Source organism: Myotis lucifugus, unplaced genomic scaffold (genome assembly GCF_000147115.1).
Source record: "Myotis lucifugus unplaced genomic scaffold, Myoluc2.0 scaffold_46, whole genome shotgun sequence".
Classification (NCBI taxonomy): Eukaryota; Metazoa; Chordata; class Mammalia; order Chiroptera; family Vespertilionidae; genus Myotis; species Myotis lucifugus.
The window spans coordinates 3,944,264-3,960,647 of record NW_005871094.1 but is presented as its reverse complement, the minus strand read 5'-3'; the positions used below and the strand labels follow the sequence as shown (position 1 = coordinate 3,960,647).

The 16,384-nt window shown below is 41.3% G+C and overlaps 1 protein-coding gene across 4 annotated transcripts in view; it reads left to right on the top strand.

Moving 5' to 3' along the window:
* Positions 1-457: 457 nt before the first annotated feature.
* Positions 458-16,384, top strand: part of EXOC4 (exocyst complex component 4) — a 719,168-nt gene continuing 703,241 nt past the window's right edge. For all 4 annotated transcript variants that reach the window (XM_006088330.3, XM_014455451.2, XM_023753513.1 and 1 more), the window contains exon 1: positions 458-586. In XM_006088330.3, coding sequence (XP_006088392.3) covers positions 501-586 — 86 coding nt within the window. In that variant the 5' untranslated portion in view covers positions 458-500. The remainder of the gene's footprint in view (positions 587-16,384) is intronic.

Sequence of the window (16,384 nt, the reverse complement as noted above, 5' to 3'; positions counted from 1 at the left end):
CATTTTCACATTTTACTGTGTTTTTAAAAAACTTCTGTGTTCGAAGTAGAATCATGCATGTAGACATCAAGCATAGACCCCTGCCCCACTTACATATGCCCCTCCACACACACACACACACACACACACACACACACATTGTGGCATCATCAGATAAATTTTAACTTAAAAACTGATATCATCCTAAAAACAAGGAAATTAAAAAAGCCGAAGATCAGAATAAAGGTAAGTAAGTCACTTATTAGGGGACTTCACGGAGCAGCCCCTTGTTTGGCTTCCTCCGCGCCCAGAAGCGGCTGAAGAAAAACTACAATTCCCAGAGTGCTTAGAACGCGCGTCGGCCTGGAAACGCGCGAAGTCCCGCCCCCTCACTCCGGCAACAGGAAGAGAAGTTCTGTGAAATGCTCTTCTCCTATTGGTGGGCTCTCGGAGAGGTCAATTGCAGAGTTCTCACCGCCTTCGCTCCATTGCAGCCCGCGGGTTCTCCGCCCGTTACCAAGATGGCGGCAGAGGCAGCCGGTGGCAAGTACCGAGGCACAGTCAGCAAAAGCAAAGACCCCTCGGGGCTGCTCATCTCTGTGATCAGGTGAGGGAGGCAGGAGGCAGGAGGCAGGGTCAGGGGACAGGGCAGCGGGCAGCGGCTCCACCTCCGCTTGGCAGGGAGACGGGTGAGCTGGGTGCCACCCTGCCGACCCTCCCCTGTCCTCCCCTCCTGGCCTCCTGCAAGCCCATCCCAGGGTCCCCACGGACCCCCCAGCGTCCGGGGGCTGGGCTGGAGGGAGGAGCCTCCCTCGGTGTTTTCTCTGGGGCCAGAGCTGCCCGCGGGATGCCCAGGCCCTGCCGGCACGCTGTGGGGCGTGGTGGAGGGAGCCAGGTGTGCTCCGGGCGCCCGCCCCGCACCTGGATTGTGGGTTTCCCTCTGCCGCGCTCCCCGGAAGGGGCTCGGTTCCTGGGACTTGGGGTGTGAGGCCTGCCCCGCGCTGCAGATAATGTTGTCACACTCGGGGCACCCCAACCACCTGTGAACGGCCACAGCCTCTCTCTCGGGCGGGAGCCGGTAGTGAGCCGGTGCCAGGGCTGTGGGTCTGCAGGCACTCATTGGTTTTCGACTTTTATTCTGCCTCCTTTTCCGGTCTATTCCTTAAGAAGGAAAGAAAGAAATGAAACAAATTTCAAGTTACCCTCTGTACACATCCCCCCCCCCCCCCGAAACTATATAGTGGGAGTGGGAGTGGCAGGCCTTTTTTTTTTAAGTGAAATAAATCGAGGATGGGGGAATCCTCTCAAGTACCATTAAGAATGATAGAGGGAGTGACTGAAAACAACTAGAATAAAACGCAACACGTTTTTACGTTGTTGGCATTTGAATTTCAACTCGGGTATTTTCCATGAAATAAAACGTGACTGTCCTCAACCCCCCCCCCCCCCCCATGGCAAACTTTTGGTTCAGTTCTTAGAGGGCTCTTGGACTGTCCTGATCCTTTTAAAACCCTGGCCCAGCAGTATCTGGTATTTAGTAAGTTCTTGAATGAATGCACAGATCGAACTTTTAAAACAGCCTGCCTTTCCTGGACTTACAAAGACCCATCTCATGTGTGTTATTTAGGGACCTCTAGGTTAAGATTATGATATATGAAGCCATCGTTACTAAATATTTTAAAGGATTAAGATGATAATTCTCTGTATGGAAATACTTAATATACTTGGCAGGCCAAGCAGAGGAAGTGCGGTTGTATTGTGGACACGATTTCATGCTGTGACAATGCACAGGTAGAGCAGCTGTTCCACGGTATCAGAATATTTGTAGCTTCCCATCCGAATCCCCTTGGAAATATATAACACATGATTTATGTGGATTCTTTTTTGGACTAGTTCACTTTTTTCTGCCTTGCAGTCAACGTTCATTTAAGCAGTACATATTTCTTTCCTGTCTGTAGCATGGTGCCAGGCACTTAAACGTTCGTACTTTGGAAATATTTATTGAATGAATGAGTGAATGCCTTGAATTTTGCAAAGACTAATTTGACATGATGTAGACTATATTTGAGGGATAAAATATGTAAGTAACAACTATGACATGAGACTAGAAGAGACAGATGGGATGCAATGGGAATCCCCGGGAAGGAGTGATTATTTCCCAGTGAAAGTGGAGTGGGGAATTAGGGAAGTTAGCAGCTATATACAAATGTACCATCTCATTGGTGTACTTATGATTCTGTAGGTTTTACCCATTTCTTTTATGCTATATCACTTTTTAAAAATGCAGTTAAATTTACCCTAATGTTCTATATTTGAAAAAAGCTTAAAAAACAAACTAAAGCTTTGTTATTGATACTGATTCAAAACATACATTGCTTTTTGGTTGCCTTTGTGTTTTCCAGGGGGAAATTTCCCAATGCTGGGTGGTGTGGGGTGTGATTTTGTGGTTTATCCATCCATTTCTTATGTCCATACATATTACTTTCTCATGATCACCCTGATTTAGTCCCAGCGCATTTTTTTTTTTTTTTATTCTGGCTTCTGTTGCTTTTTTTTGTTTTCATTTTTCTTCCTTATTTTTGACCACCTCAGACCATTTGAACAACACTTTTTATTTTGTTCTATCTTTTACCAGCATGATATAAATGGAGTGTCCACACCTAGCATTCTGGGTAAGGATACTGGTTCATGTTTACACGTGACCATTTTAAGACTGATGTTGTTGATGTCAGAATGTTGATGTTTATATATCAACATCTCTTTGAGACGCAGGGCAATTTTGACATTGTAGTGAGGGTGTTGCTAACTCTCTCTGCTCTTGTTTCCTCCCTGATATGCTTTTGAACATACCCAATGGTTTAAATTTCATAAACAGTGGCAGTGAATGAGAGGAGGATGGTGATATTACTTTGGTATTCAGGTTGGGGAGAGTCAGGGGAGAGTACTTCAGGGAACAGAATAGGGAATGTAGTTGCTAAGAGAGTAAATATAAAAATTTCTCATCACAAGAAAACAGAACTGTGAGGTGATAGATGTTAACTAAACATACTGTGGTAATCATTTTGCAACATACACATAAATCCCATTTATACCTTAAATGAATACATTGTTAAATGTCATTTTTATCTCAATAAAACTGGAGAAATTGTTCTGTCACTGTAGTTGCTGCTTTGTCTATCTGTTCAGTTTGTATTCTCTGTGTTAACCCTTCTTGCAACATTGTCTTCATGATTCCTCATTCCTGGTATAAAACTTTGGTTACCTCCTCTTACCCTTAACCTCTTTTCAAACTCTCAAAGACTGTAGCTTTCCTGGTTGCTTTGGCAACAAGCCTCAAAAAGAAAAACCAATTTTAGACTCATGTTAATAAAATCTGAACTACATCTAAAGGATACTTGGAACTAGATGTGCCAATTCTCTTTTATGTTTCCTTGGCCCTATCATTTTGTCACAGTAAATTACTTGTTCGTGAAAGAGTCCTCTGTCCTCTGAAAAGTTTGCTTAGTTTAGCTTTATCTTTTTATATCACTGAGCAGTTGTTTTTCTTTTTTGAATAGTGAATGTTAAAAATTCTCCCTCAGTTCTCTTGTTCAGATATGTAAAAAAGGTCATTTCTAAACTACATTATGTATTGACAAGTTTTTATGTATTTTTAAAATGCTATTCTATTCGTTAGAAGAGCATTTATTGTTATAACTGTCTTTTAACACTGGATAAAAAAAATGTACAGATGAGTAAGGGGTTGACCTAAGGACAGAGTAGGTGTGGACATGCCATATCCAAATCTCATCTAGGGCACCAGGGTTTCTAACCAGGGTACCAGGTAGTTAAAAAATGACTCTATTTTGCTAGTGTGGGAGTCCATCAAAGTAACTTAAAGATGAGGTATAGTGTAACTGTAATGAAAGTATTACATTTGGCAGATGGGTATTTTTAAAAGTACACTGGGACTCCTAAATGAAATTCTTAACCATTTAAAAATATGTCAGGACAGTCAGGTCTTCCATAGGGTGTACTCCGGGCTTTGCAAAGAGGTCCGCAGGTGGTGAGGAGGGGCTTCGATGAGACCCAGGGCTGGGGATTGAGTCTGTCGGGCGGCTGCTCACTGCAGGTTTTGGTTTGAAGCCTTGCCCACTGGCCCCTTAAAATGGAACTAATTGGGTGGACAGAGTCCTGACTCCCTGCTGATGCACAGTTTGTACAGTTTCATGCCCATGTCCGCACACAACATTTTCCTGCTGTACTATCAATCCTCTGCCCCCACCTGTCACCTTGTGTTTGGTGTGGAGTTGGAGACGGAAGCCTTTCTAACCAGGAAATAAGCACCATGACATTTGGGAAATGCTCTTTTGTTTTTGTGAGTTCTTGTCAGATTTTTAATTGGGAAATGTTCCTACCTTTTACTGTTAGGTGATTTGCTTTCCAATTAAAGGTTGACTCTTCTTTTTATAAGTTGGTCTTTAATTGCCAATTTAATTGGGAAGACAAACTTGACTGTGACTTGAGGAAACCTTACCGAAACCTCGGAGTAGAGCTTTTGTAGGCAGATGTTACAGATGTCAAGGAGGTTACAGATGTCAAGGAGGTTACAGATGTCAAGGAGGTTACAGATGTCAAGGAGGTTTGAAGGAATTGAAGGCTCACGTTTGCATCAACTTTCAGGTCTTCACAGAAGATGGAATTTCAAAAACCGAGCAAATCCTTCATTGAGAACACCTCTTAAATTGCAGGGAGAGTATTTTGGTCAGCCCCATATTTAATCCAGAGAACACTGTTGAGGGGTCCAGGCTTTGATGAGAGCATTGACCAAGCAGCTTTGAGGTCCACACCCTGTTTGTGGTGGGAGAGGGGTGTAGACACTGCAGAGCAGAGTCCTGCAGGTGGTGCTAGGTAGTCTGTCGTCTCCAGCACCAGCTTCTCTCTTTATTTGAGCCCATTTCATAATGTTTTTTAGGGTTTCTGGCTCCCTTTGCACCCTCGGAGTCTTGTCATGAGTGACACACTTTGAAAATTACTACTAGAATACCTGAAGACTAAACACTTTTTCAACTTTCTGGGAGTCCCGGGACATCCAACAGCATATGTGAATGCAAGGGGGGAAAATTTTCCTTTTTTTTTTCTGGCTACACATGCAGAATTAATATCATGGGAATCCACGTTGTAGTTTCTAACCTTTTTGTTGTTGTTATTTTAGAGAAAGAGGGAGGGGGCGGGAGAGAGAAACATTGATGTGAGAGAGAAAAGTGAGTGGTTGCCTTCCATACATGCCCCAGTGGACTGAAGCTGAAACCTAGGTATGTGCCCTAACTGGGAATCGAACCTGACACTCCAACCAGCTGAACCACACCGGCCAGGGCATGTGTAATTTTTAACATTGGAATTTCTTGAAGGCTTTGAGGCATATGTTTTTAATGTTGGGTGATTGGTCAGGTTGTTTTTTTTAAGCAATTACTTGTAGGTAGATGTGGTCACAGTCTTTGGTGGGAAGTGTGGTATAGTTAGTAGAAACTTACTGTATTATCCATGTAAAGTAACCCTGGACCAGTTACTTAAAACCACCAGTTTTAGTTTCTTTACTTGTAAAATGGGGTAATAATGATCTGCTATGGTTGTTGGGGAAATTAAGAGTGTGTGAAAGTGCCCAGCATAGTTTGGCATAGAGAAAGCATATTCATTTCCTCATTTTTAGGATCTGTAGCTTCTCTGGTTAGAAACTTTATTTTAATGTTTGCCAGCTAGCTACCGGGTTATGTTAATTTTCATCCAGACTATTCTTCCCAGGTTGGCTAGAATGTTTGATTCCAGTTATCAGAATGTTCTCTTTATACCCAGGGAACCGTGTGTAGCTGAATTTAGATGGTTATTATTTGATAATATGAGAGTCAGCTAAATAGCTAGATTTAAATGCATGTATGCTTATGTGTGTATGCAAAACAAAATGTAAACTGACATAAAATATAAAACATACTTATTAGATTATACACACAAAGATGTGTGTATAATCAGCAAGCAAATTGAAGGGCCAGTGATCTCTGCCTAGCTCATCTTTGCTGCCATTAAAACATTATACATATGATTTCTAAAATTAAATGTGTAATTTTCTAAAATTAGTCATGTATTTAAAAATTAAAATATTTGAAGAGGAACAAAATAAAAAGAAGTGAAGACTTTTCTCCTTGTTCATTTCCTTCCTAAAACATAACCCTGTTAAGTGTCTTGTGGTTCTGTGAGGAAAATAGGGGACTATATTTAAGTATGTGTGAATGTATAATCTTAATGAAAAAATATATATTTAATGTATTAGTATAGTATTGTTTATGAATTTATATATTCTTAAGGAATATTTATAAATATTATATATATATTCTTTAAACAAGTGGGATCATTAAAACTTTGTTCATTTGTTTTACTTTATCTTTGAGATCTTTTCTAGCAGCACACACTGATTTCTGTCATTCTTTTCAGTAGCTATGTAGTATTCTGTCATATGTATACAACATAATCTATTTAATTGGGGCCACCTTTTACTTAGTTTTTAAACAAGCACTTTAGGTGTTTCTTTATTGTTTTTATCTTCTGTTAAAACTATATTGCAGTGAGGGGGCATACCCAGGAATTTAAATTTATGGCAGTGGCAGTGGAATCGTTGCATTAGAGTATGTATATGTGCCTTTTGTATTTTGACAGATAGAGCCAAAGTGTACTTTAAAAAGATGATAATTTACACTCCCATAAGTGGTATATTAGAGTACCTGTTTCCTCATGGTTTTGCCAGAAATGGAATTTTTATTAAAAACTTATTATTTATTATAGTTGACATACAATATTATATTAGGTCCAAGTGTACATGGTGATTTGACATTTACATACCTTAGGATGTGATCACCATGATGTCTAGTAACCAATCTATCATCATACATAGTTATTACAATACTAGAGGCCCGGTGCACAAAAATTTGTGCACTGGGGGGGGGGTGTTGGGGTCCAACCCCAGCAGGTCCAGGGGTCCCCAAAGGTGTGGACGGAGTTGGCGAAGAAGGAATGACACGAAGACCCGGCAGGGGGGCCCAGCCCGGCCTGTGCCCTCTCGCAGTCTGGGACCCCTCGGGAGATAACGACCTGCTGGCTTAGGCCTGCTTCCGGGTGGCAGAGGGCAGGCCCAATTCCTAAGTGCAGCCCCTGGTCAGGCTCAGAGCAGGGCCGATTGGGGAGTTGGGGCACCGCCCCGTCATGCACAGAGCAGGGCGGATCGGGAGGTTGCGATGCCACCCTCAGTCACGCTCAGGGTAGGGCCGATTGGGGGGTTGGGGCACCGCCCCCTGTCACACTCAAGGCAGGGTCGATGGGGAGGTTGCGGCGCCACCCCCTGTCATGCACAGAGCAGGGCCAATCAGGGGGTTGGGGCGCTGCCCCCTGTCACTCACAGAGCAGGGCCCATCAGGGGGTTGAGGAGCTCCCCGCTGTCACTCACAGAGTAGGGCCGATAGGGGAGTTGGGGCAACACCCCCTGTCACACACAGAGCAGGGCGGATCAGGGGGTTGGGGTGCTGCACCCTGTCACACTCAGGGCAGGGCCAATGGGGAGGTTATGGCTCTACCCTGTCACACACAGAGCAAGGCCCGTGGAGGGGGGTTGGGGCGCCACCCTCTATCACCCACAGAGCAGGGCCGATCAGGGGGTTGGAGCACCGCCACTGTCACACTCGGGGCAGGCCCGATGGAGAGGTTATGGCTCTACCCTGTCACACACAGAGCAGGGCCCGTGGGGGGGTGGAGGGGTTGGGGTGCCGCACCCTGTCACACACAGAGCAGGGGCCGATCAGGGGGTTGGGTGCGCTGCACCCTGTCAAACACAGAGCTGCAGGGCAATCAGGGGATTGGGGAGCTCCCCCCTATCAGGCACAGAGCAGGGCAGATAGGGAGGTTGTGGCCCCGCCCCCTGTCACACACAGAGCTGCAGGGCGATCAGGGGGTTTGGGCGCTGCCCCCTGTCACGTTGATCCCGGTGCCGGGAGCCTCGCTGCTCCGCTGATCCCGGTGCCGGGAGGCATATTACCCTTTTACTATATAGGATAGAGGCCTGGTGCATGGGTAGGGGCCGGCTGGTTTGCCCTGAAGGGTGTCCTGGATCAGGGTGGGGGTCCCCACTGGGGTGCCTGGCCAGTCTGGGTGAGGGGCTGAGGGCTGTTTTCCTGAAGCGAGTGACTGAAGCTTCCAACCGCTCCTTGTTTTATTTATTTTTTATTTTTTATTCTGGGCCAGCTTTAGCTCTGAGGCCTCAGCCGCTGAAAACATCGATACAATGTTGCTAAAGCCCGGCTGAATGAAAGCAGGTTTCTGGGGTTTTGTTTATCTTCTATGTTTGCAACATAGTACATAGTTGCTTAGAGTTGCAACTCAGAGGCCGGCAAGTGAGGCGGGGAACATTGGAGTCCGCAGTCACTGGAGCAAGCAAGCCTCATGTTTGCTTCCAGCTGCCTGGCTGCCAGCCGCCATCTTGGCTGACAGTTAATTTGCATATACTCACTGATTAGCCAATGAAAAGGGTAGCAGTCGTACGCTAATTACCATGTTTCTCTTTTATTAGTGTAGATATTATTGATTATATCTTCTATGCTCTACATTACATTCCTGTGATTAATTTATTTTATAACTGGAAGTTTGTGCCTCTGATTTCCCTTCACCCTTTTCACCCATCTCTCCCCTTTCCAGCTACCATCGTTTGTTCTCTGTGTCTATGAGTCTGTTTCTGCTTTTTTTGCTTGTTCGTTTACTTTGTCATTTTTAGATTCCACCTATAAGTGAAATCATACAGTATTTGTCTTTCTCTGTCTGACTCATTGAACTTAGCATAATATCCTCTAGGTCCACCCATGTTGCAAATGGCAGTATCTCATTCCTTTTTAATGGCTGAGTCATATGCCATTATATATATCAGAAACTGGATATTTTTGATGATTGTCTTTACTAACTCTGCTGTATTAAAATATTACCAGGGGAGTGTTTCTTTCACTGTCATTTAGACACTGCTGTTGGATGTACCGGGATGTGTTTTGCAAATGTTTTTCCCCAGTCTGTGGCTTGTGTTCTCATTCTCTTGACAGTGTCTTTCCCAGAGTGGAAGTTTTTTATTTTAATGAAGCTCAGCTTATCAATTATTTCTTTCATTGATTGGTTCTTTGGTCTTGTATTAAAAGTCATTGCAATATCTAAGATCATCAAATTTTCTACTGTGTTACTTTCTAGAAGTTTTATATTTTGTGTTATATGTTTAGGTCTGTTATCAATTTTGAGTTGATTTTTGTGAAGGGTGTAAGATCTGTGTGTACATTCATGGTTTTGCATGTGGGTGTCCGGTAGTTCTACCACCATTTGTTGAAAGATTATCTTTTCTCCATTGCTGAATATATGTTGGATCTTCAGCAATGATTCATGCTTTTTGTTCTCGTCCTTTGTACACTTGTCATTGCAACATTTCCCTTTATAAAAATTATATCTCACAAACATAAAAAATGTATCATAAAAGAGTAACATTGTCCAATCTCATTTCCCAAAATACTTCCTCATTTCCTTTTTTTAAGGTTTTCATGTGGATGCTGTCCACATGCATACAAAGAATAATTGTTGTAATTATAACAAAGTTAACATTTTTTAGCATAACAAAATTTTTTATGTTAATGTGTAGTCTTTGTAGTTATATAAATACTTTTAAGTGGGAGAATTAAAAATATAGAAATTACAGAGAAGAAAATATAAATTACTCATATTCTCTTCATCTAGAATTAACTACTCTTAATAACTTTGCTTTCAATTTTTAGAAAATCACTATGTTGTTATAAAAATAGTATGCACGCATTAGAGGAATTTAAACAATGGAAATGCAGAAAAATGTGAAGATAAAAAAAATTTCAAAATTTATCCTCCATAAGTTTCCTTCATTGAAATTAGATGAACCTAATTCCAGGCATGTTTCTCACACATGTGGGTTCTCTCTCTCTATGTGTGTGTATGAAATGTCGGAGGGATTGATAGAAATAATTTTTAAAAAATAAATATGGGCCCTTGCCTGTATGCTAACTTGTATGCTTACTTTGTCTCCCTTTTTCAGGTATATGTATGTATAGTAAAGTGTACACATATTAACTGTATGGCTTGATGAATTTTTACCTGTATAATCACATCAAAATAGAGAACACTTTCAGCATCCCTGTCAATTTTTTTAGTGGTATGTGTATGTGTGTGTGTGTACAGATATTCTCTTGTTCCAATACCATTCATTGAAAAGACTATCCTTTTTTTACTGAATATCTCTGCACCTTTGTAAAAAATCTATTGATTAATGTGGGTCTGTGTCTTGACTCTTAGTCTGTTCCATTCATCTTCTTATCTTGATGACAATACCAGTCTTGTTTACTGCTTTTATAAATTGTGAAGATGCATGGTGTAAGCTCTCCAACTGTATCCTACTTTTTAAAAGTTGTTTTGGCTGTCCTAGGTCCTTTGTATTTCTGTATCAATTTTAGAACTAGGTACTCAATTTCTACAATAAAACCTGATGGGATTTTGGTTGGGGTTGCATTGAATGTACAGGTTAACATGGGAGAATTGACATCTTAACTGTATTGAGTCTTCTGATCCATGAACAGGGTATATCCCTCCATTTAATTTTTCTTTAATTTCTCTCAGCAGTTTTTAAAAAATAGGTTTCAATGTATAAGTCTTACATTGTTTGTCAGATTTATTTCTGTTGTTTTAAGCCACTGCAAGTTGTCCCACAGCTCACTGAATACTGAGGTTCATTTTTTCCCCATTCTTTTTTTCTTGGCATTTTCTTCTGTATAGTTTGTATTGTTGTGTGTTCACGTTCACTAATCTTTTCTACAGTTCCTAATTTGTTAATTCCATGTAATGCAATTTTTTAATGGTTTGTTGTATTGATCTCTAGAAGTTTGATTTGGGTGTGTGTGTTTTAATATGTTTAATGTCTGCTTACATGTTTGCTCTTTCCTATAGTTTCTTGAACATATGGGATACAGGTATCATAAATGTTTTAATGTTCTCGTGTACTAATTTTATCATCTGTTTTATTTTGGGGTTAGTTTTAGTTGAATGATGTTCCCTACCTTCCTTCTACTTTTTGGATGGTAGATATTCTAAATTTTACCTTGGTAGGTACTGATATTGGATGTCTTTATTTTCCTATAAATATTCCTGAGGTTTTTTCTGGGATGTGGTTAAGTTACTTGGGAACAGTGGGATCTTTTCAGGTCTTGTTTTAAATTTCTCTAATTGGGAACAGAGCAACATTTAGTTTAGGGCCAATTTTGTCTCACCAAGATGGCAAAATCCTTTTGAGTGCTCCCCCCAGTGCTCTGTGAATGATGAGAGTTCTCACTCAGGTTGGGCATGATTTCAGATAATTGTTCCCATTAATCCTCTCAGGTGGTTCTTTTCCTGGCCTTGAGTGGTTTCCTCTTGCGCTTGCGCTGATGATACCTCGCTGAAGAATGGAGAAAGACCCCCTACATACCTCCCAGTGCTGCGGGGAGCTCTCTCCTCTCCACAGCTCTGCCCTGCAAGCTCTAACTGCCTTAATGTCCAAGTTTGAACCTGTTTTGTTTTTTGTAAGTCATTTCAGATGATTTGCATATGCTCAGAGAGGAAGAATAAGGTAATCAGATGTGTATATACAGTTTTGGCATGAAAATGAACTAGGTATCTTGGCACTAGTTGGTCTTTCTGACTTTTCAGTAATTTGTGGTGTATTTAATTAAACAGCTAAATACCTTTGATTCATATAGTACTTTTTCAGGAACTTTTCCTTCAGAACTTTTACAAATGCTTTGGAATTCTTATATATCTGTTTATGTATTTCTTTATTTTTAAGAATATAGTTCTTGTCTGTGTTGCTTATTTAGTGACTGTGATAGTATTGTTAATTGTGAGCCCGAGGTCTCACAGTTACGGAGCTGGTAAATGGGGTTTCTTTGGGTGCCATCATACTTGGCCTCTTTTGCTTGCATTTGTATGGTTGCAACCTGTGCTTGCATTTTCCAGTTTGCAGTGAGGAGCCTGTTCCCTGTGCGCTTCTCTGTTCCTTCCTTTCTCTGTACTTGCTTGCAAGCCATGAAATGAGTTATGATCTTGGTCTTTGTAGTATCAGTCCTTTATTTGTAGGGAATTTCACGTTGAAAAAACATGGCAACTCACCATTTAGCAGGAAGTTATAATGGAAAATTGTTGGGTACCATTTTACGTGGTAAGAAAATGTTAAGATCCTTAGGAGAACCTTTTCTTTAAAAATTTTAATAAAGCTGCTGCAGAAAATAAAGTGGTACATGATTCAAAAGGTGATTTTCTATTTAAAACTTGGTGCTTGTCATTGTGGTATGGGAGACATTATTTTTACTCAAAATATAACTTAAGAGCTTTTTAGAAATACAGGATTTCAATCACCACCTGACCCACTAGATCTGCCTGGATTTCCAGGTGATTCAAATACACTTTAAAAAACCAATTAGCATTTTACTGTTTTAAAAAAGCTGAGGTACTGGCATTGTAGCTTTGTTTCTTAAAAAAGATTATTTTAAAGCAATACACACTGAAATACATACCAATAAAAATGATGTTCCTAGGATTTGCTTCAAAGTAATTGGAAGAAGGTTGAGTCAGTGAAAGATGAAGCAAGATTGGAATGTGTTTAGTTATTGAAGCTGGGCTTTTTCGACAAGTGTCTTAATTTTTGTACGTGTTTGAAAATTTTGATAAAATTGTGTGTATGTGTGTTATATATGTCATGTGGCGGGGAGAAGGAAGAGAGTGGGGTTCTGTAGATTAATAAATTGCAGAAATGCTAAATAATGTATCTTCATGACCTGTCCACCCAGCCCCTACTCTGACAACCTCCCTCCCAGAGGCACCTTGCACATTATCACATTCAAGTCTCCTGGATGTCTGCGGTTAACAACCCTTCAATTTGTGTAATCCAGAATTTCCAAACATGACCAAATTACACCTATTAATATCTTACAAAACATCATTTCGGAGGAACTCACCAGAAACTCCACATTAGGCAACAGCATACACCCTGAAAATGAACAAATGCTGTAACAAAAACATTCCACTGGAGGTGAAAAGTAAGATCACTGTGGACAAAACTTTACGCAGGAGGTGGGGCTTCACATGCAAGAGGGAAAAGAGAGTCAGTAAGAGTAGGGGGTAGATTTTAACTTGACTTTGTCAACCCTGGACTCAGTTTTATGTGTTAGTGGGAGTGATTTTACTTAATTTTAGATAATGGCCTTCTCTGTTGGCTACAAGATTTATAGCTTTTGGTCCCCAGAAGTGTTTTGAATAACCGAGTTAATTGAAATATTGAAAAACTGCATGTGTTTGGTGTAGTAATTGGCCCTAAGTGCTGTCTGAAGCAAGACACCAGTGAGTTTTCAATTGACTTTAAAGCAGAAATTGCTTCCTGTCACTTGGTAGTAAATGAATCTTTGTACTGAATTAAGGGATGTTGTTTTTATGCCTCAGAAAACTTTTTCAGAGGGACTTGTTTGTCATCGTGAATTGCTATCAATTGGGATGGGATTATCTTGTATTTTTTGAGCTCTAATAAGGCAATTAGGAAACAAGCAATTGCAATGTATAATTGAATATAATAAAATCGATTAAAAAGTGTAATGTAGCCCTAACCGGTTTGGCTCAGTGGATAGAGTGTCGGCCTGCGGACTCAAGGGTCCCAGGTTTGATTCCGGTCAAGGGCATGTACCCTGGTTGCAGGCACATCCCCAGTGGGGAGTGTGCAGGAGGCAGCTGATCGATGTTTCTCTCTCATCGATGTTTCTAACTCTCTATCCCTCTCCCTTCCTCTCTGCAAAAATCAATACAATAATTAAAAAATAAAATAAAAAGTGTAATGTAGCCCTGGCCGGTTTGGCTCAGTGGATAGAGTGTCAGCCTGTGGACTGAAGGGTCCCAGGTTCGATTCCGATCAAGGGCACATGCCTGGGTTGCAGGCTCGATCCCTAGTGGGGGGTGTGCAGGAGGCAGCTGATCAATGATTCTATCTCATCATTGATGTTTCTATCTCTCTCTCCCTCTCTGAGATCAATGCAAATAATATTTAAAAAATAATAATTAAAAAAATAAGTAGAACAACAAATTGGTATTTCTCGCTCTCAAACCAATAAATTAAAAAAAAGTGTAATGTAGATTTGGTTATGCTTTGAGTGAAGCCATATCTAGTGTGATTTTATAGTGATACACATCTCAAACATTTCTTTAATGTGTGATTTTTTTTACCGCTAACTTAGAATTATGAGGGTTTGTTATTTTTATAACAAACGGAAGCATTAATAGACTGCCTATCATACACAGAGTGCTTTGCTTAGTATAAAGTACAGTGGGGCCTTGACTTAGGAGTTTAATTTGACCGTAAGAAGCTCGTTAACTCAAATTACTCTATCAACTCAATGCAAAAAATTGGCTGAGAGACAGCTGGTATCTCAAAAAACTCGTTAGTCAGGACACTTGTAAGTCAAGGCCCCACTGTATCTTTAAAGACCTCCTTCTCAGCTAGTTTGGTTAGTGTTTAGATTCATAGCAATCTCTTTTCCTCCTCTTCAGTTCCTGCTTTCACTCAGCTCAGACTTGGCACTGCCTTCAGTTCCCTGCTGATAGGGTACGTATTTGTTGCTGTCAGGAATTTCTTAGGTTGGCTGTTTGGCACTTTAGAGGGAAAGAAAATCTGATGCTCACCCTTTGAGATAAGGGCTAACTAGACCTAATAGTGTAACCTAATACCTCCTGGTAAAAAGCAGTTTGGACAGAAAATAGGATAACATTTTGAAGAATCGTGTCAGCTCTAGACTCTTTTTTCTTGTGTTGGCATCAGTAGCAAAAAGAAATATTATGCTCCAGAAAGATTAATGAGCTAATTGGTCAGTAAAAATCAATAGTTAATTTTTGTCCTACCTGGAGTGAAGTTCCGGAACTAGTTAACTTTTGAGTATTTGTTGAGAGTTTTAAAATTCTTAGTTTTTACTTTTATGATAATGTTAGAATATTTTGGAAATACAGATGACTCCTTGTTTTTTACTATTTCCGTTATGCAATTAAAAAGTAGTTAGAATGGTCCTAATGTGAGAGGAGGTAGCACTGATTGAGGGGCTCGGTGTTTGATGAGGGTGCTCAGTGGCATCCACTTTGTTGCTGGGAGGCCCATTTTTGTACTTTCCAGAATGGGGATGGATCACTGAGGAAACTGGATTCTTGTGCTTGATTGTGCTCAACTTCCTAATAAGTGATTTTGGGATATGTGGAGCCTTACTTGGTTTTTCTGAGGTGCTTGAAGGGATTTTCATTGTTTTGTTACTCTTTATTATTCCTGGAGGAGAGGTCACTGGATGCCAACGAGGAATGCCCTTAGTAGACAGTTTAGCCTGTTCACTGTTTTCAGAAAGCATGACTTAATGCTAGTTATTCCGCAGGTGTCTCCAAAATTCAGGTGTATTATATTAAATACCTATATATATAAAAGGCTAATATGCAAAATGTCCCCTTGGGAGTTCGACCAGGAGACTGGGAGTTTGATCGCTCTCTATGACATGTGCTGACCACCAGGGGGTGGTGCGGAACGAAGGAAGGCCCCAGCCGGCAGCTGGAAGGCCCTGATTGGCCCTGATCAGAGGCCAGGCCTAGGGACCCTACCCATGCATGAATTTTGTGCACCAGGCCTCTAGTTTCTTACAACAGGTTAATTAGTTTAGTTATCTGAGGCTGTATTAGGCAGATAATTCTTATGGGTTTGCCAAGAATTTGTGTTATTATGGTTAAGGGAGGGTGACTGATAATATCTGCCTTGAGAATTTACCTAACCAAAATAACACTGCCTGTGTTTTATAGGGTGATGTATGAGCCTGCTCAGGCTGCCATAACAAAATACCGCAGATTGGGTGGTTTAAACAACAGAAATTAATTTTCTTACAGTTCTGGAGGCTAAAAGTTCAAGATCAAGGTACTTGTGGTTTCTGGTGAGGGTCCCCCTCCTGGTTTGTAAATGACCACCTTCTCCCAGTGTCCTCACATGGACTCTCCTCTCTGAGTATGTGGAGAGAGAGGGCTGTCTGTGTTTCTTCCTCTTTTATAAGCTCACCCAGTTCCTTAAGACCTTAATTTATTACCTCCTTTATAGACTGTATCTCCAAGTGACACTGTGGGGAACGGGCCTAAGCCAGCAGTCAGACATCCTTAGCACTGCCACGGAGGCAGGAGAGGCTCCCACAACCGCCGCTGCGCTTGTCAGCTGTGAGCCCAGCTTCTGGCTGAGCGGTGCTCCCCCACTAGGGGGCAGCTCCTGCTTTGAGCGTCTGCCCCCTGGTGGTCAGTGTGCATCATAGCG